At 45.4% G+C, this 27,778-nt stretch overlaps 1 protein-coding gene and 1 long non-coding RNA gene across 3 annotated transcripts; one reads left to right on the top strand and one right to left on the bottom strand.

The window, feature by feature from the left end:
- Window positions 1–77: 77 nt before the first annotated feature.
- LOC26533076 (uncharacterized) lies at window positions 78–26,521 on the bottom strand. Of its 2 annotated transcripts, none has more exons than XR_004469272.1 (6): window positions 25,084–26,521; window positions 16,926–17,023; window positions 16,714–16,864; window positions 469–688; window positions 324–381; window positions 78–264 (listed from the first exon to the last, which is right to left on the bottom strand). It is a non-coding gene; the product is annotated as an uncharacterized lncRNA (long non-coding RNA). The 2 variants fall into 2 exon arrangements; XR_004469273.1 differs by having other exon boundaries at window positions 78–261.
- Window positions 3,868–6,356, top strand: LOC6902834 (uncharacterized). The gene is made up of 4 exons (XM_002132534.3): window positions 3,868–4,143; window positions 4,206–4,746; window positions 4,865–5,733; window positions 5,784–6,356. Exons 1-4 carry the CDS (start codon window positions 3,924–3,926, stop codon window positions 6,182–6,184), a joined length of 2,031 nt encoding a protein of 676 aa, XP_002132570.3. The 5' UTR covers window positions 3,868–3,923; the 3' UTR covers window positions 6,185–6,356.
- Window positions 26,522–27,778: the final 1,257 nt, after the last annotated feature.

Raw genomic sequence — 27,778 nt, 5'->3', positions numbered from 1 at the left:
ATCATGATTTTTTGCGAAAATCGTGAGAAAATTGATGTCCCTTTTTAGGATGGCAGGATTGTCGATTGGCGGGACTCTCCTGAGCCCGGAGAGACATGCCGCGCCCAGATCGGCTGCCGGATACCAGAGATATGGCCTACAGAAAAAACCAGTATTGTAATTTTATGCAAATCCGATGTTAGCCGCTCGCATGGAGTGGACTGTCGTCAGGCTTAGGCCCTTCGTAAACAAGAGCTATTCATGGCCTCCGGAAGGTGCGATCTGCTAAAATAAAAGAAAGAGTTAAATAAAGTAAATCAATAAGTAAAGCTTAGTAACTTTACCTGGCGGGGTAAGAGGAGGAGATCGCGGTTGTTGCGAGAAAGTGTCTCGGCCAATAAGCTGGATGGAATAAACATAAAAAAGAATAAGAACCAAGAACAAATAGTCAATTAAAAAAGATGAATAGATTGGAACCAGAAAACTTACCCGGTCAAAGCCTTCAAGGTAAAGCAGGAGGTGCAGGAGGGAAGACGATGTCGGTAATGTCTGCACCTGCGAAGCACGATGCATGCGATCGTGGATGCAGTATCGATCCGGCACCACCCAAACAGGTACAGCCGCCGGAGGGAGCCCGGCTACTACTGTGTACCTCATGGGTTCGGAAATGTTTCCTTCTATCTGTCTGTTCAAAATCCCACACCGACGTCTGCAAAGGTATAATGAGAACAGCTGGAATTAGAGCCAAGTGAGAACACTTCAATCCAGATGCTCTCGATGACATGGATTTTGTAGAATGTAGGCCACCACCAGGTGCAGAATAAGCAGAGCACTCCGAACCACCCAACGAAACCAAAACCAGTGCAAAATCCCAACGCCAACGCCAACACCAACCCCAACCCCAATCCAAACCAATGCGCCAGCAGCCGCAGTCATTCATTCATATCTCAAACAAAAGCGGCATATGAAATTCATTTACTCCGCTCACAACCATTCGTCATTCTATAACCCGCCCGTTTTTCCCGTTTGCCGCTCCTCGAGCGGTGGCATTCCACTGCATGACCAAGGGTGCCTCATCCAGCACGTAGGCGGCGGCAACCACCGTCAATTAAAGCGTTGCCGGTGCCGCCTAATTGGATTTATGCCACATTTATGTGTGTAGGTGCAAATTCGTGGAATCGCGAGGCAGGCCCAGAGGCAAAAGCGGCAGAAGCACAAACTCGTGCTAAAAATCAGTAGGATAATGAGCGAGAACTGCTGCCATTAGGAGGAGCCCGTGGAGGAGGGAGTAGGAGGGAAACAGACAGCCAGAGAAACACAAAAGTACGAACCACAAACTTAATGCCAGGACCCCACATCCCACATTCCAGACCCCCTTACCCCGTACCCCGAACCCCGGACCGACAACAATTGCAACTTGCGAAGCACTAACAACTTTCGAGGACTTTAAATGAAATTACGCGAAAACTTTCGGACCACCATCCACCGTGATGGTAACTTTTTCAAGAGGTCTCCAGGACCGACTGAACCTCTCTCTGTATATTGCGGTTGCGGGCACGCTCGTTGGACTCCGGACTGTGCAACTGTGGAACTGTGGCGCTGTGTGGCCGAGAGGCGCATAATGAGTTTCATAAATTACCGCAAATTAAAGACACGATGAGTGTGCCGCCGTGCCACCTTATAGATGCCACCTCATCGCCAGTCGGGACTTCGGCTTCATCCTACATTCATCCAATCAACCCCATCCCCCAATACCCAATCCCCACTCTCCCTCTCTCGCTCTGTCTCTGCGGTCATTGGTTTGTAATTAATGCGACCAGAAGCTGACCAGAGCCGGACTTGGCACGCCTGCGGCGGCCTAATGTTACAGAAGAAGGCCCCCAGAAGCCAGGTCACAGGTCAGAGGCGGAGACTGAGGCAGTCCTGGGTCCTCTTCGTCTGCGGTCGCTATCCGTGTGGAGTTGAGTGCTTTTGTGTTTAATTTTATTAATTATCGACGTAATCTTTGAAGTTGCCTCCTCCTGACTGGAGGAGCCTCCTTCTGTGGCATAGGGATATTCAACTTTTGTCTGTGCGGAGGCGCCTCCATTAATCGCGTTAACTCGAAACGTGTGTGTCTGTGGCAGTTCTTGGCGCGAAATCCCCATATAAACTTTTGGCAGCCCCAACTTTTTTTCGCAACCCCCAAACCCAATTACATCGCTGACACATGCCACAGCAAGGTGAAAGGAGAGCAGCAAAATAAATAAGCTCCTGTTGAGTTCCGTTCCTGTTAAATCATTGCAAAATCATGGCATATCCCAATTTGATTTGATTATCCCCGTTGCCAGGGCACTTTTTTGGCGCTTTACCTGTAGGCAGAGGCAGAGTCAGAGGCTGAGGAAGAGGAAGTCCAGGAAGAGGCCACTCGCCGTGGCAACAGCTGCTCATTTGCTAGCGCTAATCCTAAGAGTACTTTCCCACCATCCTGTGGCATTGCCTGGAAACCGGAGACCTCGAGGTACCGGTTCTGGGTTCTGGGCCCTGGCCTTTTTCCCAGAGGCGTAATTTGAGCGCAAATATTGAAGTTTTAAAACCACCAGCAACAGTAGCAGCCAGCAGCCAACAGCAGCACCACAAATAAAAGAATAATCATAATAATGAGCAAATATTTAAGCAGCCAGAAATCAGAGAAAGGGCCAACCAGCCAGCCAGCTAGCAGAGACCAGTGGCTGCTCTGAGACAGGGGATGGAACACACGCCCTGGATACATAAATTTCTTGTCGATAAGGAAAACCTTCTATCCATCCATCCATCCCCTTTTTAATGTCTCACTCTCTGCTGCTGTGGTGCCTGCTCTTGATTGTAATTATGAATGAAATTCGAATTGCAGGAATGGAAATTCGCTTCAGTTTCGGTTGCAGTTGGTCCCGGGCCACGTGCCTTCTGATCCTCCGGTCACGTGGCACCCATCCCCATACCCATTCGCAGACCGTACTCCTTAGCGTCGTTTCGCGCTCATCGGAAGTGCCAATAAGTAGTTGTCAATATTGACTGATTATCTCGACACGGAGAAGGCGAGAAAAGGGAGAGAAGGGAGACTGAGCGGTAGAAGTAGAAGGAAGAGTCGTGATTGTGAGTTGTTTGGGACTTAGGCGGAAGCAAACATAAATCACAGCGATAGAAACGATGGCAACCCTCCCTCCTTCCTCCTTCCTCCCTCCTCCCGTACAGTGGAGGAAGGAAGGTCTCTCGACCGGGCAATGCAATTATTTTGCAGGAGATAACCATAATTTAGGTTGGCATGCGACAGGAAGAAGATGCTACCATTTAGTTCCATCGCCTGCCTGCTGCCAACTGCCTACTGCAGGAGATGCCACAGGAGATGCGCATAATTGCATTTGAATGGAACCCAAAACAGACTCTTGCAACAGAGCCCCGCCACTGCCAATCGCTTTATCTCGATGTAATGTGGGGGATGAACTAAACGATGATTTTATCTATCACTGGGATTACGCTAAGATGCTACAATGGTGCTATTATGATGGCATTGCCGATTCCAGGGGGTCTTAGCTGCTACGAACCTATGTCTGCTGATTACTATCTCCACTTGAATGGAACTTTTTTTCCACAAGTTCTATACATAGGTTTCTTTCATTCGAATTGTTGACCACTGAATAACTAAGCGGACAACTACAAAAAGGTCTTATCATAAGAGTTATTCCAGAAAACACTTAGAATAAAAACAAATGAGTACGAGAACGGGAGCCGCCAGAAGTGTCGGGTCGGAGGCGCCGCTTTAGTTAGTTATCGGAATATGTTTTATCACCAGAAGAGAGCAAAACAGGGTGAAAGAGAGAGCTCGGGCAATGTCTTGATAAATATAAACTCTGGCTTTGGTCGAGTAACGACCGCTGGTCAGTCTTCATTATAACTTTAACAGTCACTGATCTTCCGCACGAAATATGGCACTTCTCTTGGGTCTGGGACTGATGGTCCTCATCCTCGTAGGCGGCACGGATGGGCGCTGTGAGAGATCTGCTACTCTGGACCATGGCACGATATCCAATCGGAATAGAAATTTCGTCCGCTTTCGATGCGATTACGGATATTCGCTGCAAGGCAGTTCCATCTCGACCTGTGGCTCGGATGGTCGGCTCCGAGGGGAGCGACCCTTCTGTGCGAGTAAGTGGAGGGCCGTACCAGTGTGCCAAACTTTGGCTAATACTTTGGACTACTCCACCTAGAACGGGGCTGCCCAGAGCTATATTCGGAGGGGAACAGCTATAGCTTCACCAACAACGGCCTGAAGGCCTACACTGTTTGCAATGATGGCTTCGTGCTGGTGGGCAGTCGCAACGCCTACTGCAATGGGACGCACTGGAACACCGAATTGGGCACCTGCCGTCGCAGCAACCACGCAATGGATCACTCGTGCGACTTTGAGAGTGAGGATCAATGCGGCTGGTCGGCGGAGCAGACGTTCATGCAACCATGGAAGCGCATCAGCACTGTGGCCGACCACCACTCGTTCCGCACGGGTCCGCGGCACGATCACACCATTCAGAATAGCTACGGGGGCCACTACATGCTCATGGAGACGAAGAGCGGGGCCTTTGGCAGCTACCACTTCATGTCGCCCATCTATCCACGGGAGCTCAGTCTGAAGACCGCCTGCTGCTTCCGGTTCCACTACCTAATGTACGGCGCGGGCGTGGACAACCTGGTGGTGTCCGTTAAGCCGTTTTCCCTGCCTGTCCAAGACATGTGGTCTACGTACAGGGACAAGTGAGTCTCAGAGAAGCGGAAGCGACTCTTGATAAGCCCCGACGATCGTCGTCATCGTTCTCTCACTCTCCCTCTCTCTCTCTCTTCCACTTCCACTTCCTCTCTCTCTCGCTTGCAGTTCCACGAAATGGAAAATGACTGGCAGTCAGGGCACCCAGTGGCTGGAGCACACCATCTTCATTGACGAGATGGAGGAGGACTTCCAGGTGATCTTCACGGCCACCGATGCCAGGTCGCGGCTCGGCGACATTGCCATCGATGATGTTCGGCTGATGACGGGCCGGGACTGTGGTGTGGGTGAATACACGACCACCACGGAGCCCACCGTCACGCCGGACAGAAGCGATGAGCCAATGGTCTTTGACATGGCGAACTGCACGAATAGGTGTGGCCGACCGGCCACCCCGTACGTTTTCAGTGCGATTGGAATTCTTATCGGCTGTGGGTGCAATGAGGATTGCGTAGAACAGCAGAAATGCTGCCTCAATTACTTCGAGGAGTGTGTTGCGATGACGGATGCCACCACTCCGGAAGAGGTTGTGACTACAACAACAACAACGACCAGAAGGCCTACAACCACACCAACGACTACAACAACAACACCAAAACCAACAACAAAGCGAACTACAACAACAACTACAACAACAACTACAACAACAACACCAAAGCCAACAACAAAACGTACAACTACTACCACAACAACAACACCAAAACCAACAACAAAAACAACCACAAGACGTACAACAACTACAACAACAAGAAAGCCTACAACAACAACCACAAAGAGGACAACAACAACACGAAGACTTACAACAACGACTAAAAGAACAACAACAACACAAAAAACTACAACAACAACACCAAAAACTACAACAACAGCCACTACGCCAAAGACTACAACAATCGCACCAACGACAACAACTTCAACAACAACATCCACTCAAAAATCAACTTCCGCCGCTGTCAATCCTCCCCAGGCAAATCCAGGTAAGAATCTTCATAGCCATACGAAGTATATCATAATCCTCTTGCAATAGTTTCCACTACAGAGCGGATCAATAACCGCATCTCTTGGACAGTGGATCCCAATGCCATTGCTGGAAACATGGACATCACTGGCAACTCCGCCGCCAATCCCGCCCTCATCATGCTGTACATCCTTCTGGCCATCGTCCTGATTGTTGGCGTGGGAAATGTCACCTATCGCTGGATCATTCCAATGACAGCGTCCGCCACCGGCAACGAGAAGGCTGTGGCATTCCAGAAGGCCTTTAGCAAAGTGAGGAAAACGAGGCTATTGCGGCGCAATCAGCCGAAAGACGGTCAGGGTCAGCCGTTGTGCGATACCGATGACGAGGATGGTGATGACTATTTCGAGAATGATGCAACCCGCTTTGAGGAAATGGGCGTGGACATACGGAATGTGACGGACTTATAACCGAAATGCGGGACGCACACAGAACTTTCTTCCTCTCTTTCTTTCTGTCGCAATATGAGGGCGCTGTCCCTACCCGTTATTCTGTCTTTGTATGTATGATTATACCTATTGTATAGGTTAGGAATCCTAACTCATTTATGTAGAAAACAAATAAAACTGTATTCAAATGTTACTAATGGTTGAGAAGTTCTGAAGATCATTCAAGCAAAAGATTGGATAAGATTGTACACACATTTTAGGTTTTTGGCATATCTTTCTTCTCTTCCTAATGCCAAAACGTAGGCTGAAATATCTGTCACTTTCGAATGATTCTAAAGATTATATCTATTCTGTTATCTTTTTTTGGTTCCTGCAGTATGTAAAGCGCATCAAATATTCCACCAGATTATCATTTACACCTGCAAAAGGTTCTCCGGACAAAGCATTCCCCGTGTTATTTAGGCTGCATTTAATCTTAATAAAATATTCCATAAGAAAAGGTTGAAAAGCGTGGGGGTTCTCTCAAGGGATGCCCTCCATGAATATTACAATCAAATTATGTTATATTTCATGCACGAATAGGGTTACTTCCCAGCCACTAAATGTATCAAAAAAATATATATTGAATTCAAATAACAAGTGCGCAAAAGGGTCGCACGGTCTCAGTCTGAAATCTAATACATTATATCAAGGAACCCTTTTGCCGAGAAGAAACCCCCTTCTGAGTATGAATCACTTTTTTGTGTGCGTTTAACGAGCCTCAAGAGCGGAGGCCTGGCCGCCACGACGATCTCCCCTAATCAAATCTTGTGGGGAGTGTCAGTTACCCAGAAGTTCTCCTCGGCCTGAGGCCTGCTCCTGCTCCGGCTCCTGGCCCGGCTCCTGCTGATGCTGCTGTCAGTCAGCCTCCATAGCCCCCCGCTCTTTCTGCAGAATGTTGCACGTGTCCTGCCGGCGGCGACTGTTCTGTTGCAACCACCGACCCGGCTCGACTCGACTCGACTCGACTGCTGGCTGGAAAAACCAGCAGCAGCCACCACCACAGCAATGGGGTGTTCTCGGGCTCATGTTTTAACAGCGGCTTTGGGTTGTGATTTAGTGGCAGCTTAGCGTCTGGGTCTCGGGGACCAGTTACCACTAACCAGACGTCAACCTCCCCTGCCCCTGCCCCTGCCCCTGCCCCTGCCCCTGCCCTACAATCCCCCCTGTAGAACCCGCCTGTAAAACGTTTGTGCCGCACTCAGCGAAAATATTTTTCTGGGCATTTCATGCAATTATTGCCCCTGGACCAGACCAATCCCAGACACCGATCCCCACCACCACGGCTACCGTTTTCCCAGCCAACGAGTCGCTGGCAGTTTGCACGCTCAACAAATTTTCACACAAGATTTTCCAGAGCAGCTTTTCCGCAAAGGGGAAAAGCCTAGTCCAATTGCTGGCAGAGTTTTGCATCTCTCCTTCCCCATTTTCCTTTTTTCCCGTTTTGTTTTTTGACTGCCAGACACCCCTGGTCCAGGGGGGGCGGGGCTGCCGCACTTTCTGTTTGCAATTGTGATTTAGCGCCCCGCGCTCTATCGACTTCTCACACATCACTTGATCGGGGGAAATTCTTTCCGCTCTTCCGTTGTTCCGTTGTTCCCTTGTTCCGTTCTGTACTTATTATTCTCTGTTGTCCTTTTTTCGGGTTTTAATTAAAAAGGCATTTTGACAACGGGGCGTGCCTCGAGACACTTTTGGCGTCTAATGCCCGTTGAGTTCCTAATTAAATGGTAAAGTAAGTCGGCTTATCTAAGGGAGGAAACCACCTCCTGCTTCTTTGGGGCCTTCTGGGGGGTGTGAGGGGCTCGTTGCATCGTAAATATCCACTCACTTGACGAGGCCTGGGGACAAATTTTTGCATGCCACCCCCTTGGAAATGGTATTGAGTGGGCGCTGTAGATATGGGGCTGCTTATCTATCACATTCTGGGCAAGCCCACACACGATGCCTGAAACAACGGCAACAACGACGACGACGACGCACCCTCGACACCCAGTAACAGTCCACGTTCCGGTTCCCATAGGCCCTGGCTACTGTCCCGCGCTTATCGCGGCAATAAATCGCATTAATTTATTGTTGTCGCCGCATATTTCGTGGCACTGAGGCCCGCCCCGCCTCGCCGCCTGCCTCTGTGTGGCAATGCCACTGCCTCTTAATGGGCTTGTCCACTCGCCACGGCCACTCTGCGGACAGTGCAGACAGTGGCTTGGGCAGGGCTTGGGGCCCCACTGCATTATTATTGTTTTCCATTTAACACTTTTTAGTGGCTCTGCCGCCTTTCACCTGCAAGTATGCAATATTCTGAACGTAAGGCTATGCCTCGTGGGCTCACAAGCGGAAAAAGTGTGGCCAGAACCAACAAATACAGTACATCTCTCAGATGTGGATAAGGGGATAACGACTATCTTCAAAAGTGTGTGACAGCTCTTAAAATATATTTAATGGAATGATACTAAATTAATGAGCAGTTAAAGCAAATAATTATTGGATTGGAACCATTATAAAACTACCATTAACAATACGCTCTGGCAATAAATTATAGAATTTTGAAAGAAGAATTCCATGGACATGCGACCATTGAAAGATGGAAGAATAATTCTGTATAATCTGTACAGATGAAGATTCGTTTTTCGAATGTTAAAACTGCAGATAACGCTAGTCGCTATCCATCTACTATACCATAAGTATACCAAGTGCATACAAAATCGAAAAGAATTAGGGCCTAATATTCAACAGACAGACAACATCAGAGCTTTTTATAGAAAGAGCTGTCAAGGTGGATCTTTACCGGGGTTCAATACTCAAATCTTTTCAGTTTCTTCCGCTCTTCTTCTCCACAAAAAAAGGGTATATCTACTTCTGCTTTGGTACGGGTATTTCCCCAAGTCAATCCAAAAACTCTCCTCCGACGTACGTTTTTATTGTTTTGCTCATTTTTAGTATCAGCTGCGTCAGCATTTCAGTTTTGCTGTTTTAATCTTCCTTCGCCTCGTGCATTGGTCATGTGCGAAATTGTTGCCCCAAGAAGATCCGTATCAGCAGACGGCAGCCGCATGGCCGTACCGCCCCTCCTCCCAGTGGAGTACGGCCTTGGGGGGCAGCAAGGATATTTATAACACTACGGCTGCAATTTATTATGCAGTGTCTGGACATTGGACATAGGAGAGAATGAAAGAGAGTGGAGTGAAGTGAAGTTTTGGCTACTTTCACGTGCCACTCACCAAAGATGTCACCTTGTGCTGCCTGCCTGCCTTTCAGCCTGGCTGCCTGGCTGCCTGGCTGCATGCCTGCCTTCGGGCCGGGAAACAGGGGTCTGTGGCACACACAAAACCTGCCCAAGATTTATGCACTCAAGTTATGGCGGGGCCCAGACTGCAACTTTATCGTTGGCCGAGAGTGTTTCCATTTGTGTTCTTCCCCCCCACCACCTTTTCCTATTCCCGAGCACCAGCCCAGCAGCTGCTTGACCATAGCACACATTTTCCCTTGGCTCCTTTCTCCAACTTTCCCTTTGGCCCCATGTGGCAGTTGCAGTTACAGTTGTTGCTGTTGCAGTTGCTGTTGCCTGTTCTCGACATTTCCTGTTGCCGTCCGTTATCAGTGCTGCCCCCAAAGTTGTTGTCGACTGCAGATATTTTTGCTTCGCTTCTGTCAGAGTGCGAGTGCGAGTATTTTGCTGCCAAGGAATAAAACTGTGTCTACAATTTAAATAAGCACACAAAAGCTTGGCTTCACGAGGGTGGAGGTGTGGTTCAGGGGCATAGAGAACTTTGACTGCCCGAAGTAAGTTGTTGGTGCGGGGATTTGCAAGAGTTTCACTGATTTAACCCTGAGAATGAGTGCTTAGCTCTTCTGCTGCAAAACTAAGCAGAATTTTACAATGAAATTTGGCTCGATTTGAGAGGTTTTTGTGTATGCAAAGAGTGGTTCTAGGGGGGACACCCACAGCTTTAGAAACATTAGTTTCATGCACACTAGAAATGCAACAGCCCAAGAGATAGAGGGATTGGTTGGATATTTCCTTAATTCCTTTCCTTTGCTTTCATGTCCCTCCACATGACTTGAGTGTTTACTGGAGCTCAACAATTTTGGCCTTGAAATATATTTATTCTCTTAGTTGGGTTTGAAACCAGAAAAATACTCGAAATAATACCAGAAAATATATGAAATAATACCAGAAAATACCTGCAAAACTACTAAAATATTATCATGACTAAAAAAGACATCTGAGAAAGATACATACATCTTTGCCTAAAAGATTTATCCTCCAGTATCAACTCCTTCTTCAATGCTTTACCTTAAAGTTTATATAAGAATGAATGTCTGATCTTTGAGCAGTTTGGACTGTGAATATGAATTTGATCCAAGCAGATTTGAGTACATAATTTACAGGTAAACTATCCGTAAATCCCTCTTCAAGTATTAAAACTCCACTCAAAATTCATTCAATTAAATCCCACAAAAACTGTCCCACAAATAGGGGACTTTTCGTCCATTATTTCCCTGCCAAAAATTAATCAAAACTCCTGCTTAATTCGATGGAAAACCAAAGCAGCCAAACATTCATCCAGGCTAAGCCTGATTGAAGCAAACGTCATCTATGGCTCGACCCCATCCCCGAGGACGAAACATCATCGGGATCAGGATCATCATAATCATCATCAGTGGCAGCAGGAGCGGGAGCGGGAGCAGGAGGAGCAGCATAAAAACTAATTAAGCATCACATTTCACATCCAATTCGCTTTCTCTCCCCCGAGTATCCCCACAAATGGTAGCAAAAATAATACGAACATTCGGAAAAAAACCAGGAAATGCGGGAAAAATAAAGGAGAAAAAGGGAGAAAGAGGAAAAACAAAACCGAAATCGAAATATAAGCCAAATAAATTTGCCGTTCAGCAAATGCGCTTTCATAATTAATATGAACAACAAGGGAAGAATGGGAAGGATGGGGAGGAGAATTAGAGTCCGGGAGGAGCTGCCATGACAGCAAATGGAAATGGAAATGAAAATACAGAAGGAGCAGGAGAGCAGGAGAGCAGGAGTCAGCAGAATGACGGGAAAACTTCAATAACTTTGAGTCTTTTGGCTTCAGGATTGATGTGCATTACATGAGGACTATTCCGTAGCCGCATCAACATTCGGCTTCTGGATTCTGAATTCTGAATGAAAACAGAAACGAAAGCAGAATTGGTGAAAGAACCTTCCTCTCACCTCGGGGCCCCCCACCGAAAACATATCGAAAATCAAACAATTGTCTTTCGTACGTACACAATGGAAACACAACATTCATTGTCTTGCAACGCCCCGCAATTGATGTGTTGCTGCCACCAGAAGGGGCATGGCATACAGAAGGAGCCGCAGCCGGAGGCGGAGCCGGAGCTGGAATCCGGAAAGGAAAGGACAAGAAAAGAACACTCGGAGAGCATTGCATGGTTTAATCAGCAGCTTACAAGGGTAAACAATGGCGAAAAGCAGAGAGAGAAAGGGAGTAAGAGTAACGAAGAAAGACAGGGAGCGAGAGAGGGAAGGGGAAGCCAAAGCCAAAGCCAAAAAGTGCACTACGTTTCGGTCCATGTCCATCCATCCATTCATTCATTCGTCTGGGGCTGTAAGCCGTTTTGGCCCCACAACGAAAATGCGATCCATCAAAATGAAATTGAAATCTTTTGCTCATTTTTGAGCTTCAGCCCAGAAGTGGGATAAGGGGGGCAGGGGGGAGGAGGAGGTGGCAGGGGGGAGGAGCAGATAAGAGGGGTGTGGCTACAAAAATTGGGATTGAAATTCGTATTTGGCATTGCAGTTTGTCTTTGGCTTGACTTGGCTGAATGCTGGCTGAATCCTGGCTGCCTCCTTCTTCTCCTTCAACGGGTACGAGAGTATAAGCCACCGTCCTCCATCCTGCATCCATCCTGCCTCCATCTGCCTCCCCCTGCCTCCTCCTGCTGCCCTGCGATGTCAATCAATGTCAATAAAACAATTACTGTCACTTGCAGCTGGGGCGGACAAGGACAAGGACGTGGACGTGGCACAGGGCGAACGGGTAACGGGGTACGGGGTACGGGATACGGAAAACGACTTTGGACTCTGGTGTCATGTTCAAGAGACGGGGTCGGTCTGCGATGGGATCTGTGGGATCTGCTCCTGCAGTTGTCGCAGCTGGAGTTTTGAAATCGAAGCAGACAGCAGGCGGAAGGAGGAAGGAGGAGGGAGGATGGAAGGCGGAAGGCCACTCAACAAAAGTCCAGAGCCCACACGCTGCGAAAGGGGATTCGCATCTATCCACCCACTTTTGAAGCTATCGGAACCACTTCGAACCGTTTTCACTGCCTCGCCTTTTGCAGAGTTCCTTCTCTTTGGTGGCAAAGTGTTTGCGGTTGTATCTGTATCTTTCTCTTTCTCTCCGTCTCTGTGGCAATAAAACTCCTTCACGTAACTCCATCTGCAATCCTTTCCGTCTTCTGGGACTCAAACTCCATTGCCACTGTGACAAATCGTTTGCTTTAGACATGGCCCTGCCCTGCCCTGCCCTGCCATTGGCATAATCGTTCAGTCATTGCTGTTTCTGTTGCACAACTCAACGGGATTGTCCCCCTCTTTGCTGTGGCCCTCCTCCGCTGGCAGTACTACATTGTCTGTAGTTTTGAGATACATTGTCTCCGCATCGAAGTTGCGTTGACAGACATCGCATCGACATTGGCTGGAGGTTGCTGCAGCAGCAGCAGCAGCAGCACCAGCTGCATGCATTATACATGAGAGAACCACAAAAACCTGAAGGAGCGGAGCAGGAGGCCCACAAGGCAGTAGCTGGCGACGTGAGTGAGGTGGCAGAAGATGAAAGAAGCCTTTTGGCAACCCCATGACAAACTTTGTGTTTAGCCAACATTGGAAATTAAAACTTACCAGGGAGAGAGGGGGGGGGAAAGCGGCAGAAGGCAACAGCAGGGAGAAAACTCAAGAGGGAGAAGGCATCGGCAAATCATGAGGAAGAGGGAAAACTGTGTTCTCGCAACTAACATGAAAAGTTTTTGGTATCCGAATCGCCGAAAGGGTTCCAGTTCCAGCTGCCACTCGAAGAGATTGTATAACTGTGTGATTGGCTCCAGAAATCACAGGTTTCTGCTTCACTTTTCTGCAGATGTCAGCTTGAACGAACCTCCGATGATTGGATGGAATTGGCCTTGGATATTGCCCAATACTGACTGAGGAGGGAGCCCAATGATTAGGTGACTGTTCAGGTGGGTTCTTTCCAGTTGCTAGACGATTTATGGACAGATATTGAATGGGTAGAGGCTTTGAAAAAGATTGAAATGTTGCTATGCATTCGATTTCCATGAAACCAAATAAAGGAAATGCTGTTATAAGGGATTTTTCCTTTGTTTTTCAATACTGGAGAGGGTTGTGTTTATTTGACTTGGTTTAATGAAAAGCAATCAGTTTTATGGAAAATTAGGGAACATTCTCATGAGCGTATTACCTCGAGAGAAACTATTCCGACTGGCTTTACTTCAAATCTCTCGACTTTTTCGAACTTTATTTCACCTGGTTATGCCACTTTCGAACACTGATCAAGGGGAATAGTTTAAGAAACTCAAGATAGAGGTTTTCCAATAATGAGTAGAGTTTTGAGAAGGAAATTTGATTAGTTTTTATTCCTAGGATATGCTTTGGATGTATTGAAGTTGAAACTTACTCGATTTCGATCACTTTTTCTACCATTATCCAGCACTAAACATAAAAGTTAGGTTAAAATTCACTACTACTCAAAATATTCAGACAATTATCAAGACATTTGGCCATTCCATTCCAGAATAATCATTAGCCAATTATCATACTATCCCATCAGTAAGTTGTCAATACCTTTTCCCATTCAAACCATGAATCCACTGATGCATTCTAATTAGTTGATAGATTATGGATGCCTAATACCTGACCCTCCCCCTGCCCCAGCCACTGTCCCAGCTCCATCTGCCATCTGGCTTAATGAATACAATTACAATTAGTCAATTAGCTAATCATCTTTGTCCTTGTGCTCGATTCGAATACTCAATTCAGTTGGCCACAGACATAGCTTCGGACTTGCCTTCATAAGTATGCATATGCTTAGGCAAAGGATAGGGATATATCTGTGGCTGTATCTGTATCTGTATCTGAGGCTGTATCTATGACATGTTCCCTTTGGTTGACTCGGATACCCACGGATTGGATCACTGCATTATTCATGCAGTAAAAGAGGAGAGGGATGCATCATTCGGTTTGGGGAAAGTGACAAACGAGCTGTAAAAATTGTACCACACAAAACCAAATGAAATATTCACGAAATTGTCGGAAGGAACTGCTAAATGAATTATAAAACGTGCACACGCTCTCGCTCTCATGCTGTAGGAGACAGATGAATAGAGCTCCCAGGTCCCCGCCCACGCTCCCCTAGATATACGCGAAATGTAGTGGGCGATAGCAGGGGGAAGGGGCACAGATGATGTCAATAGATGATGATGATGTGACACTCAATGATGATGGATTTTGGCAAGGGAAAAACGGAAGTTGATGTCAATAAAAGTGGAAAAACAGCAGGGAAAAAGCACAGGAGTGGAGTGCATGTAGGGAATATGACGTGCATTTCGGATATTCATAAATAGATGGATAGCTGGAGCTGGCGAAAAGATAGCTAGAGATATAAATGAATGAAGATCGATTTACGTATATGTAGAAGGATATTTGGGAGCTAGGACTGTGAGAAAGATAGGAGAATACTTGAAGTACTGAGAAAGCTCTCTTAGCGGACATCTACTTGGACTTAAGATGTACTTCTTGGGCGCATATTTCTGATGGCTTTAACCTTGAGTGTCTGGCAGCAAAGACCTAAAGGCGAAGATTGAAACTCCATCAGAAGACGTTTCCCCGAGGCCTCTGCTGTTTCTATTCCAAGCTCCTTCTCCAAGACCCTCTTTGTCCCAATGCAAGCCCCCACAGAAAGTCACAAAATAATCGAATAATAATGATACTGCTGGCAGGAGGACAAACTCCGTTTGCCATTTTGCTGCATGCAACAAAGTGTTTCGCCTACAGTTTGGTCGGTGGGCGCAACAATGTCTCCAATAAGCATTTGCATGCTAAGCTAAATTTCCGTGTGGACAATGCCAATGGGGAGGGAGGGAGGGAGGGAGGGAGGGGAGCTGGGGATACGACAAAATGCCATAAAGTAGTGGAGAATGCAGCTGCCACTGCCACTGCCACAGCACACCAATGGCCAGTGGCAACTGGCAGGAAAGTTAGAGTCGATGTCGCTGTCGCTGTCGATGTCGATGTCGCCACTGACACGTAAACTATTTGGCACGCAATGCACTTGGCGACTTGCTGATGTTGACGCACATAAAATGCCAAATGCTGTGAAGGATGCCGATGCCGATGCGAGGAGCAGAAGGAGAAGGAGAAGGATTTGGAGTAGGAGGTGGAAGGCGTCCACAAAACCCGCCAAGCAATTTGCTGGATACTGCCACGGAGAAGCCGTCTGGCAGGAGCATAATGCGATTTGGGAATTGATTGCGCCAGGCACGAGACAAATGTGTGAGCGGGTGGCTGGATGGATGGATGGATGGAAGGAAGGATACTCTATTCCCAACCACAAGAGCAGGTCCTCTAAGCCACCCATCAACTAGCTCTCAACCCTCGACCCCCCAACTCCTGCCCCGCATTCACATTCCGCAATACAACAATATTCGGGACGGGGGGGGAGGGGGGACGGTACGGTACGGACTCATTTTACGCAAATTACATTCTGCGTTTACCCCCAACAAAAACCCAACGAAAAACCAACGAAAATGGGAATCATTTTGTATAGAGTTTTTAATATGCCATTCATCAGCAGGGAACGCGGCGAATGCGGGGTATGCGGCGAATGGATGCCCGGCCACTTGTAGACTGTTTGTAATCCTGTCATTCATTTGTGACTTTATTGACATGGGCCTGGGACGGGACAGGACAGGACTCGGGCTAGGGGGTTCGGGACATCCGTATGGTCACGTGTTGGCAACAATTCAATTTGAAACTCGTAACCCATATCCCACCTCCCACTAACAGGAGGCACAGGCGGTACGACACACCCACAACAGGCGGCAGCAGCAGCAGCAGCAGCAGCAGCAGCAGCAGCATGACGCACTCATTCATTCATCTCTCATGGCTCTCCTCATGCGGCTTCTCCTCTCAGTGGAAGTCTCGTCTGTCCACTTTGTCCCATCATACACTTCTGTTTTGTAACTTGCAACAGGGGGAACAACATGAGTAGCAACAACTGTATGTGTGTCTGCTGTATGCTGCTGCTGCTGCTGATTGCGTTGACAACATTTTGCCATTGTGTGTCATCTCATAAGCCACATAGAGATGTGCCAATACAAATCAAAGCACGAGGGATAATGGACATACAAACGATTTTATAGAGCATTTCCCAAAACATTAGGGTTAGAGATAGGGAGATTTTATAATGTAATACTGTAAAGAAGAAGAGCCAACTTACGTTTTTTTCCACAATAATATATGATAGACATCTGGTAAATTGGGAATCTTCTTTAGCTTATTTGCTGAATCATCGAACTATTCCTGTCCTTCGTCTTTAAGCTCCTGTAGTTCCTGTGTTCCTGTAGTTTCTGTGTCGGCCGCCAATGTTCCTTTTCAGGCAATACAATATTGAGAAAATGGTTTAAGAAACCTATAATACTCGGATCTTACCTTTGAACATTGTAGATCTTGCATCGTTTTCCATTACAAATGTCTCTTCCTTCATATTAGGACATAAGTTCCATAAAATTCGCTTACAGTCTGTAAAACTTTAGGTTAGGTTAGGTTTTATAGCTTTATAACTTTTATAGAAATTTGTGGAAGATATATCCATCTCTTTATAACTACCATTATTTTCGATGGATTATGACTTCTTACCAATTTTACCAGTTTACCAATTTTTGCTTCATTTTTATTAAAAAATGTCGTACAGGATATAAAACTCCGCAGGAGTCAAACTTTTACTCCGATTATTTCTACAAATAATTGGGTTCGTGTCACGATTCGTTCTGCCACAACAAGTGGCACAACCACAACCCCCTTCGATGTTCAGCGCTTTGTCGTCCTGTCGACTGTCCTTCTGTCGTCATCGGCCTACTATATGAAAGACAGCTCGTAAATCACGCAAATGTATGCACCCCCTGGCCACGCCTTCACATCGATGGCCGCCCATATTTACCGTAGCAACAACTGGCAACGACTGGCACTTTTCTGCCAGTGACAGTGGCAGAGGCAGTGGCACCACCACACAGCCTTTGACAGGAGTGCCATAGCCCTCGATCCCTGCCCGATTCCAATTTCCAATGGTCGGGGCATCATTTCGCCATTGTGTTTATGGAAATTCCGGGCATCTTACCCATACCACCCATCCCACCCTTCAGCCTATGGGCCTGCCTCGTTCCACTCATTGTTCGGCTGCCTGCTACGACGTAATTGCAACAATTTTCAGATGACGCATGCTGTGTCCTGGTGTCCGCCTCCTGGACCGTCCTCCTACGTCCTCCACCAGTCCCCTATAACATGGCTGCCAGGACTCTGTGTCTCACTGTCTCGCTCTCTGTGATTTACTTGTTTGGGTTTTGATTTCCGTTTGATTTGCGCCGTACCCGTACCCCATCCGCCCCAAAGAGAGGATCCAGGCGATTGGCAGGCCGGCAGCAGTAAAGCATCTTTCGTTAATCGCTTCCATTTTGGAGCACCCGTCTAATGGTTTAATGAATTCACTGTCTGGCCTTCTTCCTCCTTTTACGAGCAAAACACTTAAATGCAATGGCCGAATATATTTCACAATAGAGTGGAAAAGGCGTAGACTGTCGACTGTCGACCGTCGACTGTACACTGTAGACCCGCCGCTTAATTATGCGCAGGCAGCAGCCAGACACTGGAACCCTAAACCCATACCCAAGCCCAAACCCATGCCCGAGACTGAGTGCCCAAAACCCTGCCAAATCCTCACTCAATCCAAAGCCCCCCTTCTCCGTCGCAGACTATGGGCCGACACGCGTTTACAAGCTTTTCAGCGTTTCAGCATTTCAAAAATTTGTGCACAAAAGCTCAAAGACAAGCAAAAGCCATTGCCGCGCATCAACTAGCAACAACAATTATTAATGGGTGTCGACAGGAAGGGCAGCAGGAAGGAAGGCAAGCCATGTGTACACCCTGTAAGAGTATGTTGGTGGAGTCGTATAGAGTATTCCATGAAACACTGATACACATACCTGCATGAACAAACAGTCGCATATACTCGTACTCCAGCGATCACGCGGTAATCAGATTCGACGATCGTCTAGGCTTCGCGTCTCGGTTTTTGTTCATTCTTTCATTCCACCCCAAAACGCAGAACGAAGTAGGACGACGCTTTGCTGTAGGGAGAGCGAGAGACCAATACTTGGCTTTGCTTCTTTATCAGCTCTGCAGATCAGTCGCTGGCAGAGCACAATGTAAATAGCAAAAACAATGTTTTCTAGTTCTCTCTTTGCCGTTTCGTTGCCTTTGAGAATAGCAAAAAACCTTCGCTAGTATTTGGGTGCTTTCAGAGTCTTTTAATCTAATACTGCTCAAAATGTACACAAATTGTTTCGAAATATATCCGCATATACCCTTCCATCACTTCTTTAATATTTACAGGGTATCCACTGAAGGGTTGACCGTCTGTTCGACAGACAACGCCTCACTCCCAATGGCCACTCTCGCTGCTGCTGCTGTCCCTCTCATCTATTGAATGTGGCATGAAGCAGAAGCAGCAGACGGACAGCAGCAGCAGTTGCCATAAGTAGTCTCTGGTTGAAGTCCTGGCAGAAACACAGAACTTGAAGTTGAAGCCAAAGCTAAAGCAATAACAGAAACAGAAGCAACAGAACCAGAAGCAGAACCAAAAACAAAAGCAGAAACAGAAACAGAAGTAGAAACAGAAGCAGAAGCAGAAGCTTTTTCCTTCATGGGGATGGCATTTTCCATAAGGACTTTATTACTTTTTCATTTCGTTTCATTTCGTTTTAATTTTATTATGAGCCAAAATGGCAATGGCACTTTACCACTGGACCAACTCTCGAGTGGATGATGGGCGGGTTATGCTTCCCCCACGCCACAACCGTCCACTCAGTCTTCTGTCTATCTCGCTGTCCCTTTTGAACGGAGAAACAAGTGTAAGACAGAGAGAGAGAGAGACAGAGAGAGATACAAGATACAAACAAGTGTCCAAAAAACAAAGGGAATTATGCCAATCCAAGGAGAATGGAGACGAGAAATACTTCTCCAGAGAGAGAACCGAGGGAGACGAGTTCTCCATTTCTGCCGCTGCGAAACAATTTTTAATTAAATTTTGTGTGTATTTTATACAAATATGAATAATTATTTATGGCAGAAGCACACAGCCACAGATACAGATACTCAGATGCGAATGCAGACACACAGATACTGCCATATAAATATGCGTTGGCGGCAGTTAATTCCGACCGGCTGGCAGCCATATATATTATCTGCTGTCTTAAAATAGAAAATGAACATAAGGCGCACATTTGCCATATCTTTTATGGGGATCGGGGAACCGGGGAACCGGGAACCGGGAAACGATTAATTGTCGAGGCTTCGGCTTGGCTCAAAGTGTTGCTCTGCATTTAAATTGCAGATGATTATTTAAATTTCCCCATACAATTTACATAATGAAGGTCGGCTCTCCACTCTCACTCCTCCTCGAATGCTCTGCTCCTCAAATTAATCAAACAAATTGCTCTCTTTCTCCTTCTGGGCCCCACATCTCGCGATTCTCTTCTCTGATTCTCATTCTGATTCTTTGGCCATCCCGAATGGGGATTTTTGGTTATTGGAGCCGCCGTCGCCCGCGTCTTTTCCGGCGATAGCCTTCAAAATGTAATTTGCAAAAATATTTGCTTTCAATAAAATTTAGACACTGTGGGTGGAAAAGCTGGCAAGTGGATGGGTTTTCCTTTTTACTGCTGAGCTCAGCTCAGCTCAGACCAGACATGTGCACACTTTTCACTGGGGAGTTCTGCGAATCCATTTATCTATCATATTAATTTCCACAAATTGAATCATTTTATTTCTGGATTCGCTTGTAAGAGATCCTCTCTGGGAATTGCTACAATTTACAAGTGTCTTACAACTTAATCAAAAACGAATTTAATGATGTAATTTCTTAATGGAAAATTGGTTCCCAGAAAGGCCACGAAATCTGTCAATGTGTTCTTTTAGTAATGCTTGGAAAGTGGGGCATAATGGACAATAATAAAACATGTGCCGGCCTGAGAGTCGGTAGGTTAATTACACTAGAAAAATACCAGAAAAATACTAACCCTACTCTCAAAGGATACCTGAATAAATACTTAAGTGTGGAGTTGTTCTTTTAGAAAGTATAAATCTTTGTAGCAGCTCTTCCTGCATTTACTTGTGGATGGATTTACTTCTCTTTACTCATCAGTACTTCAGAAAGTACTCACATTATATCCTCCAATCGAAACATTTTACCATTTATTGCCTCTTTGTGCGATACCGAAATGCCGAAAGCATATTCCAGAACAGCCTCCTCTCACCCGCTAACAAATGTGCCCAGCAATTCGCTATGCACATTGCGAAATTTCAATCAGTTTTCTCATTTCATTCGAATCATCATTTGGCATTTCAGACAGACGGACGTTGTCCAAATGGGGGTAAGAGGGGGCTGGTAAGAGGCTTTTTGTATGGCAATTAGCTTAATTCTATTAAAATTCGCTTCGCCCCAAAAGTATGCAGCAGAATCAGCAGATGAATGCCCTTGTTGGTGTGTTGCATTGCACATGTTGTTGTTGTTGTTGATGTTGTTGTAGATCCTGGAACCCATAGCTTATGAGCATCCATTCATTCGATGGCTCTTTTGTGTGGGGCCCTGCTGCTGCTGCTGCTCGGCTTGTAATACATACAATATTATATTGCCCTGCACTGTCCGCACACAATGATTATGAATATTATTATTTTTCAAATAAAGAACAAACAGTGTAAACGCCATGTAAAATATCAATTTGCATTTAGCATATTAATTGAATTTTTGTTTTTGTCATATTGTCTATTTTGGACTTTGGAATGATGATTTGTGTGTGGTCTCTGTCTTTCCATTGTGCTCGGTGTCGCTGTCCCTTTCTTTGGTGCTTTTCGGACAATAATTGAATATTCGAATATTTATATTTCATCTCATTTCGCAATCATCAAACTACAGCGCGCCCGATCCCTCCTGTCGGTTTTATTGTCATGTAAACTGCCATTTGCACACACACACTCACAGAACTGCACACACAGATACACCACACAAAGGTGATTGTCATTCATTTGACTGTTCGTCCGTCCGTCTGTCTGTCCGTCTGTCTTGGCCATCAGGCGCTGTCCTGTTTGCCAATTTGCCACACTTTTGCGTTAATTATGAGTCAAAATCAACGCGTGGCAAAAATTCCTTTGTCTCTCCCCATACATATCAAATATGTAGGATATATCTATCCTATCTATAGCATATGTATTTGTATGTGCGATAGATGTGCGCTTCCATTTTTGTACATTTGTTTTCGATTAGCTGCAAGCGACAAAGTCAACAAATCAATGCAACTCAAACAGTGACAGAGGCAAATAGATTCCAAGAGGATTCGCATGCCGCATGCCGCAGCCCGCTTGCCGCACGCGGGGGCCATCCCTGTGTGTTTGTGTGCTTTGTGGCCCTCGGGGCAGACATTTTCTGCTCTAAATTCCATTTACTTTGTTACTGCATAACCCCGAAAACAGCTACAAAAATATACATATATCATTCGCAAAATGTAACCAAACGCATCCATCCACAAGGGCCCTCCCTCTCACACTCTCACGCTCCCTCGCCTTCTGCCCCGGGCAGCTCTTTGGGGCAGAAAGTGGAGTACAAAGTTGCAATTAGCGTGTTGCAAATCGAACATTTTGCAATTAATTATAAAGCATGGCAAAGAAATCATTTTGCGATGGCAAACAAAGGATGAATCAAATGTGATTGCAAAGGATAGAAAATAGTGGAAATAGAAATAGAGAGATAGTGAGACAGAGACAGAGCTAGACGGACAGCCACAGAAAGAGACGAAAGAGCGAGTGCGAGATAAATTTAACTTTAATTTCGGAATAGTTTCAAGTCAGTTTGTGAATGCCAAAGGATACAAGTGCGAGCTAAAAGGATATAATTAGTTTACGGTCATTAATAATTGCACAAACAAAGGCTTAACGATTGACGATTTAAAGGGTTAACGAATGGCAATTATGCAATGTAATTAATGGAAAATTAAAGCTAATTCTCATAGATAGTAAAGGAGTATCGCCAGGTATATTGATGTCCCGGAACGTGTGCTGATCCTTCTTTCTATCCTTTCAACTCATTATATAGAGGTCCTTTATATTCTCATTCTAATACTTTTATTTTTCTGGTATTTTTTTATATTTCTATTATTTAATAGTATTTGACTGACATTCTTCTATTATTTTCTGGTATTTTTGTAGAATTTTTAATTGAAATAAAATATAATTCTTTTTGCTGGTATTTTTTGATATTTCTACTATTTTTATAGTATTTTTCTGATATTCTTCCAATATTTTTTGTTTTTTTTTTTAAGAATTATTAATTGAAATAAAAATAAATAAATTTCTAATATTTTTCCAGTACTTTTCTGAAAGCCTTCCAGTATTTTTTTGAATCTTTGTATAATTATGAATTGAAATAAAAATTGAATTTATCTACTTTACAACTCGTTCCCAAAAACTCCAATAACCCAATCACTGCACCACATTTATGGATATCTTTTACTAGCCATAAACACCTCGTTTCGTTTCGCAGGGATTATCGCCAACTCATTATCCGCACCCATCCAGACGGTAAGGACGTTCGGATATTCTACGAGTACGAGTGAGTATTCCCACAGAGCCATTTTCCATTTATCCCCAGCCTCAAGCCATTTTCTCTCGCCATGATTTCCCCAGATGGCACTTAAGACTCTTAAGCGCGCGCGCGGCATGGAAGGGAAGGGAAACCAAGAAAAGAAATCCCCACATAAATAAGAGACGAGAAACATACACAGAAAAATGTGAAGAAAACATGTGTACTCGTAGTCGTCGTCGTCGTCGTGTGCTTCGCGTATAAATAAAAATGTCATCAAAAGCATTTAAAAATTTGCAAAATGCGAAATACAAAATGTGGCGAATAATTCAATTTTTTTTGGGCACAGACGACGACTCAGACAAGTCATGAGTGGACGGACCATCCCCCGCTGGAAATCTAAGGAAAATGCATGGAAAATATTCGCATTTTCATGCTGAGATTCTGTGAGCAGCAGTTGGAATTAGGACGATTAGATTATTACGCATACTTGACGATTTATGCGATTAAGAATAAATATAAAATAAAAGCCGCAAAACCCGGTCCCAAAGGAGCGAATGCCATGCCGAGGGCGGGGGAGGGTTGCAGCATGCATCTCAGAGGGGTGGCTGGTTCCAGTTTCATGCCGCCTCATGCCACAAGCGAAAAATTGTTATTGTTGAAACATCAAAAGCAAGGCAGAGGGACAGAGAGAGATGAGCTCTAGATGCTGTCATCCCCCAGAGACACGACCAGCACCCCCCACCCCCCTTCTCTGTGGCAGAACGAAAACGGAAATACCAGAATCATATTAAAAAATGCCCCAATGCTGGGGCAACCGTCAAATCATCTACGGAATTGTCATCAAATTGAAAGCTTCCCAGCAGCTAAGCTGCAACGCGTGGCTGACTTTTTTTGTTGCCGTTCCATTCCATTCCACTCCGTGGTATTATTTTTTTATTGTCATCATTTATGGCCTGCCAGACGAGTGGCGTGGAGTGGGTGATGGCTTTGGAAAACCCCTTTTCCTTTAAGCCAAACGGAAAATCAATGGCTAGTGCTTTTGAGTTCTCCTTTCAGGCGACTGCTCTCTTGCAATTAGCACAGATAAAAGAATAAAAGAGGGGGGAAAAAAGAGCGAAAGGGAAAGCCATTAAAGCATTAAAACTTGAATTCAATTTAAAACCAGCTGGCGATATTTTTGATCCTTTAATATCGGTCTTTAATGCCCGACTAAGCCTCAATGAGCGACGGACCGACCAAAGAGGGAGGGGCATTTGTCAAAACGGAAAGAATTATGAACCGGATTCATATGGGGTTTTCTGGCTGGGTTTTTGGGTTGGAAATGATATGCCATCTATCTTCAGGGGCTTATGATTCGCTTAATAGTTTGTTGGGATTTGTTTGGTTTTAGTGAAACAAAATATAGGCTTATGAGGAGAAAAATCGCATTGAAATTTCTACATTTCTTTTGATTTTCGATGAGGTTTTCCAACATTTTAGTGCGAGAAAAGGGATTTGCACTATAAATTATATAAATGTGTGTATTTCCTTTGTTTCATTATAGTTTGGTGTCTTTAAAGCACTACGATTTGGTTTATTTATGGTTTATTTTCTATGTAGAAATATCACAATATTTCGAACGAAGGTGAACCTTATGCTGAAAGGCTTCTTTATCTTAGGTTCTGAATTAAAATACCATTCATTGAACATCATTCTGGTGAACAAATCAGTGGTTTTCTGGCAAGGAGTAGTGCTGCAACTCCTGTTAACCATTTCTGATACCATTTGGAATGTTTAATGAATAATTTCTATACTTTCCACCTCAACAATCAATCAAATACATCTACTCTCCACCATAAAGATCACATTATGCTCATTTAAGCTCTTCAATAGGCCATTGAATAAACTTGTTTAAGTTTCAAAACCAAATTCCATACATATTCAAAAGTCTAGCCTTGTAGAAAAGGACATTGCACTTACCGAAACATTTCTTTGGCCGCCATTTCGGTGTCGCGACAGTTTTTGTGTGGCTTGCGGCTGCTGATTGGCACAGGATCTGGATCTGGTCTGCAAATGGCTTCTTGGTTAACCCCCCACTCCGGCTCCGGCTGTATGCCCGAAAACCACTCTCCCCACACTGCCAGCCCCCCGCCTCTCCGGTGTCTGTGTCTGGTCTCCTTTGTTTGTTTGAGCATTTAAATTGAACAAGTTGCCAATCGATTGTCGATTGCTGTTCTGTTGCTGTATCTGTTGCAGCAGCGCCTCGGGGCAGGCGTGTTAATAAATCGAGTGACTCTCATGTGTCGATAATTATGCCATTGATTGCTTAATTGCAATGCATATGCATTGGACATGCCCTCTGCCCCACCCTCTGGGCGGCAGTGATCTCCATCTCCTCGCTATCGGAGAGCCTGTGCAATTCCCGTGCGGCGGCAGTGGCAGCGGTGCGGCTCGTCCTGCAATTTAATTGCAAGCTTAAAGTACACACTCAGGACACACCGATGACGAGGACTAAAAGAGGACTCGGGAGCTGGGAGCTGGGAGTCGGGACTCGGGACACGGGACGCGGGACCATGTCGTTGTCGCTGCCGCTGTGGCACTTTGCATGCATTTCATTTTAATTTAATTTCAGCCGCCTTTTGCTTTCATCTTGCGCCTGCCAAAGGACACTTAGCAGTCGACAGTCGACAGGGCTCGTCGTGCCGCTCGAGTGTCTCACATGTATGTGTGTGTGTGTGTGTGTGGCATGTGCAACAACTTGAATTATGCACATGAGACTTGGCAGGCAGACCCACGGGCAGGCAGACCCACAAAAGTGCTGCTGCCTTCGGGCGACCTTCAACAATTTAACCAAATACGCAGCACTCGCACTCGCACTCGTCCTCTTAGTCGCTCTCGTCCTTCCTCACGAATCAACATAATGAAGGATCCTGCAGTGGCAGCTGTTACTGCCACTGAAGCAGTAGCTCCTCGTGCAGCTCCTGCAGCTCCTTTCGATGATGATGATGATGATGGAATAATGAAGAAGCTTCTCGTGAAGATGCAGATAATGGAATGCCAATCAGCAATGGGACAGGACAGGACAGCAACAAGGAGGTGATTGCCAGTGAGAACGAGCACAGATCGTAATTGGTTTATTCAAACGAAAGGATGCTGCTGTTCTCTGGCAAGGAATATTCATTCGCAGACTTCTTAATGGGACGTCTCCTTCTCGGAGAGCCAGAGGTGAGAATAATTGTGCACCTGAAATATATTTAATGTATGCTTGACGATACAAAGAACTTCGATTTACATTGCCTCTCATATCCACTGAATTTGTCTAGACAACGTATCAAGGAATCCTTCCTTTTGGTGATGATATAGTGCTGATCCGGTAGAAATATTCCAGAATTATGGAGAATCTTGAAAGGAAAAACAGAAAAACATGTTGAAGAAAGTATAAATAACAGATGGAATGCTTTCTGTAGAGGCACACAGGCCTCGACATCAAGATAGCCCATATTCAGATGGAAAATGGATCTTTCCTGGCATGTTCTTAGCTTAAATGTGGTAGAAAATACCACAAAATGATGAAGATGATTTACATTTCTCTAAAGAGAAGTCCTACCAATGGAAAGTGGATAATTTCTAGACAAATGTGGCCTGATATATGATGGATATGTATATGGGGAACAATTCTGTACTATTTTTGTTTAGCTTATTGGCAATCAATGCAGGATAATTCCTACATTTAAGGAGATCAAATTCCCAATTATGGGCCCAAGACTTCTCTGTGATATTTAATTTACTTTCTAGACATTTCTACAAGAAATAATCAATAAGTTCTTTGCCATCTACTGCTTTCAATCCGCCACAAAAGTTACCTCGAATCTATTTCCATTTTCTCATTATCAAATATACATGCTACGTACCTAAAACTAAACACACATTCTGCCACTAGATGATGACTCACAGATACAACCACAAACAGACAGACAGACAGACAGACAGACAGATAGACGGATAGACAGACCCAGAGAGAGAGAGATACTCCTGCAAATGACAGCCATTTCCGGAGCTGGCGTCATTTAGTCGCATTTTCACCCAATATGCCATGAGTGCCTGACAGCTTGACACACTAGCACTCACATCATTCACATTATTCACTGTACCAAATACTCGCACTTGCAGTTCGATTCATTGACTCTTCAGCACACTCTGAGCACTGAGCACTGAGCACTGAGCACTGAGCACTGAGCTCTGACATTTTGGTTTATTAAATAATTACGCTCTAATTGCAAAAGTGACTGCGGTCGAGGGCCACGGGGGCTCTCCAAAAATAATGTCACAAGTGTATGAAATAATGAGTGTTAGAAAAGGGTTCCTTGGCTATAGTTGCGGCTCTCATTAGAGGCATTCAATCAACTCGATTGAGTGCTGCCACAGGGCCCCGAACGGGGGGAAGGGGGGAAGAGGGGAACCCAAACAGTAGACCCCATCAAAAAGGGCGATTCTTGTAGTTTTTCCCGCTGCCCTTTGTTGGCCTGGCCTGGAATACTGGTATATAGTAAATATTTATCCTATGCAAAAAAAATTACTCCAAAGAACTGAGGGTTTTTCTTCGAAATATATTCAATTTCCGCCGCTTGTGTCCACAATTGTCGGCGGGCGGCAGAGCATAAAGAATTTTCCACCT

Source organism: Drosophila pseudoobscura, chromosome 4, assembly GCF_009870125.1.
Source record: "Drosophila pseudoobscura strain MV-25-SWS-2005 chromosome 4, UCI_Dpse_MV25, whole genome shotgun sequence".
Classification (NCBI taxonomy): domain Eukaryota; kingdom Metazoa; phylum Arthropoda; class Insecta; order Diptera; family Drosophilidae; genus Drosophila; species Drosophila pseudoobscura.
This window is presented reverse-complemented; position numbering and strand designations above follow the sequence as displayed.

Excerpts from the sequence above, each read along its gene's own strand:
- LOC6902834 (XM_002132534.3), top strand. The coding sequence starts at position 3,924 with ATGGCACTTCTCTTGGGTCTGGGACTGATGGTCCTCATCCTCGTAGGC. Across the intron at positions 4,747-4,864 it reads TGGTCTACGTACAGGGACAA|TTCCACGAAATGGAAAATGA; the intron begins GTGAGTCTCAGA and ends TCTCGCTTGCAG. Across the intron at positions 5,734-5,783 it reads TCCTCCCCAGGCAAATCCAG|TTTCCACTACAGAGCGGATC; the intron begins GTAAGAATCTTC and ends CTCTTGCAATAG.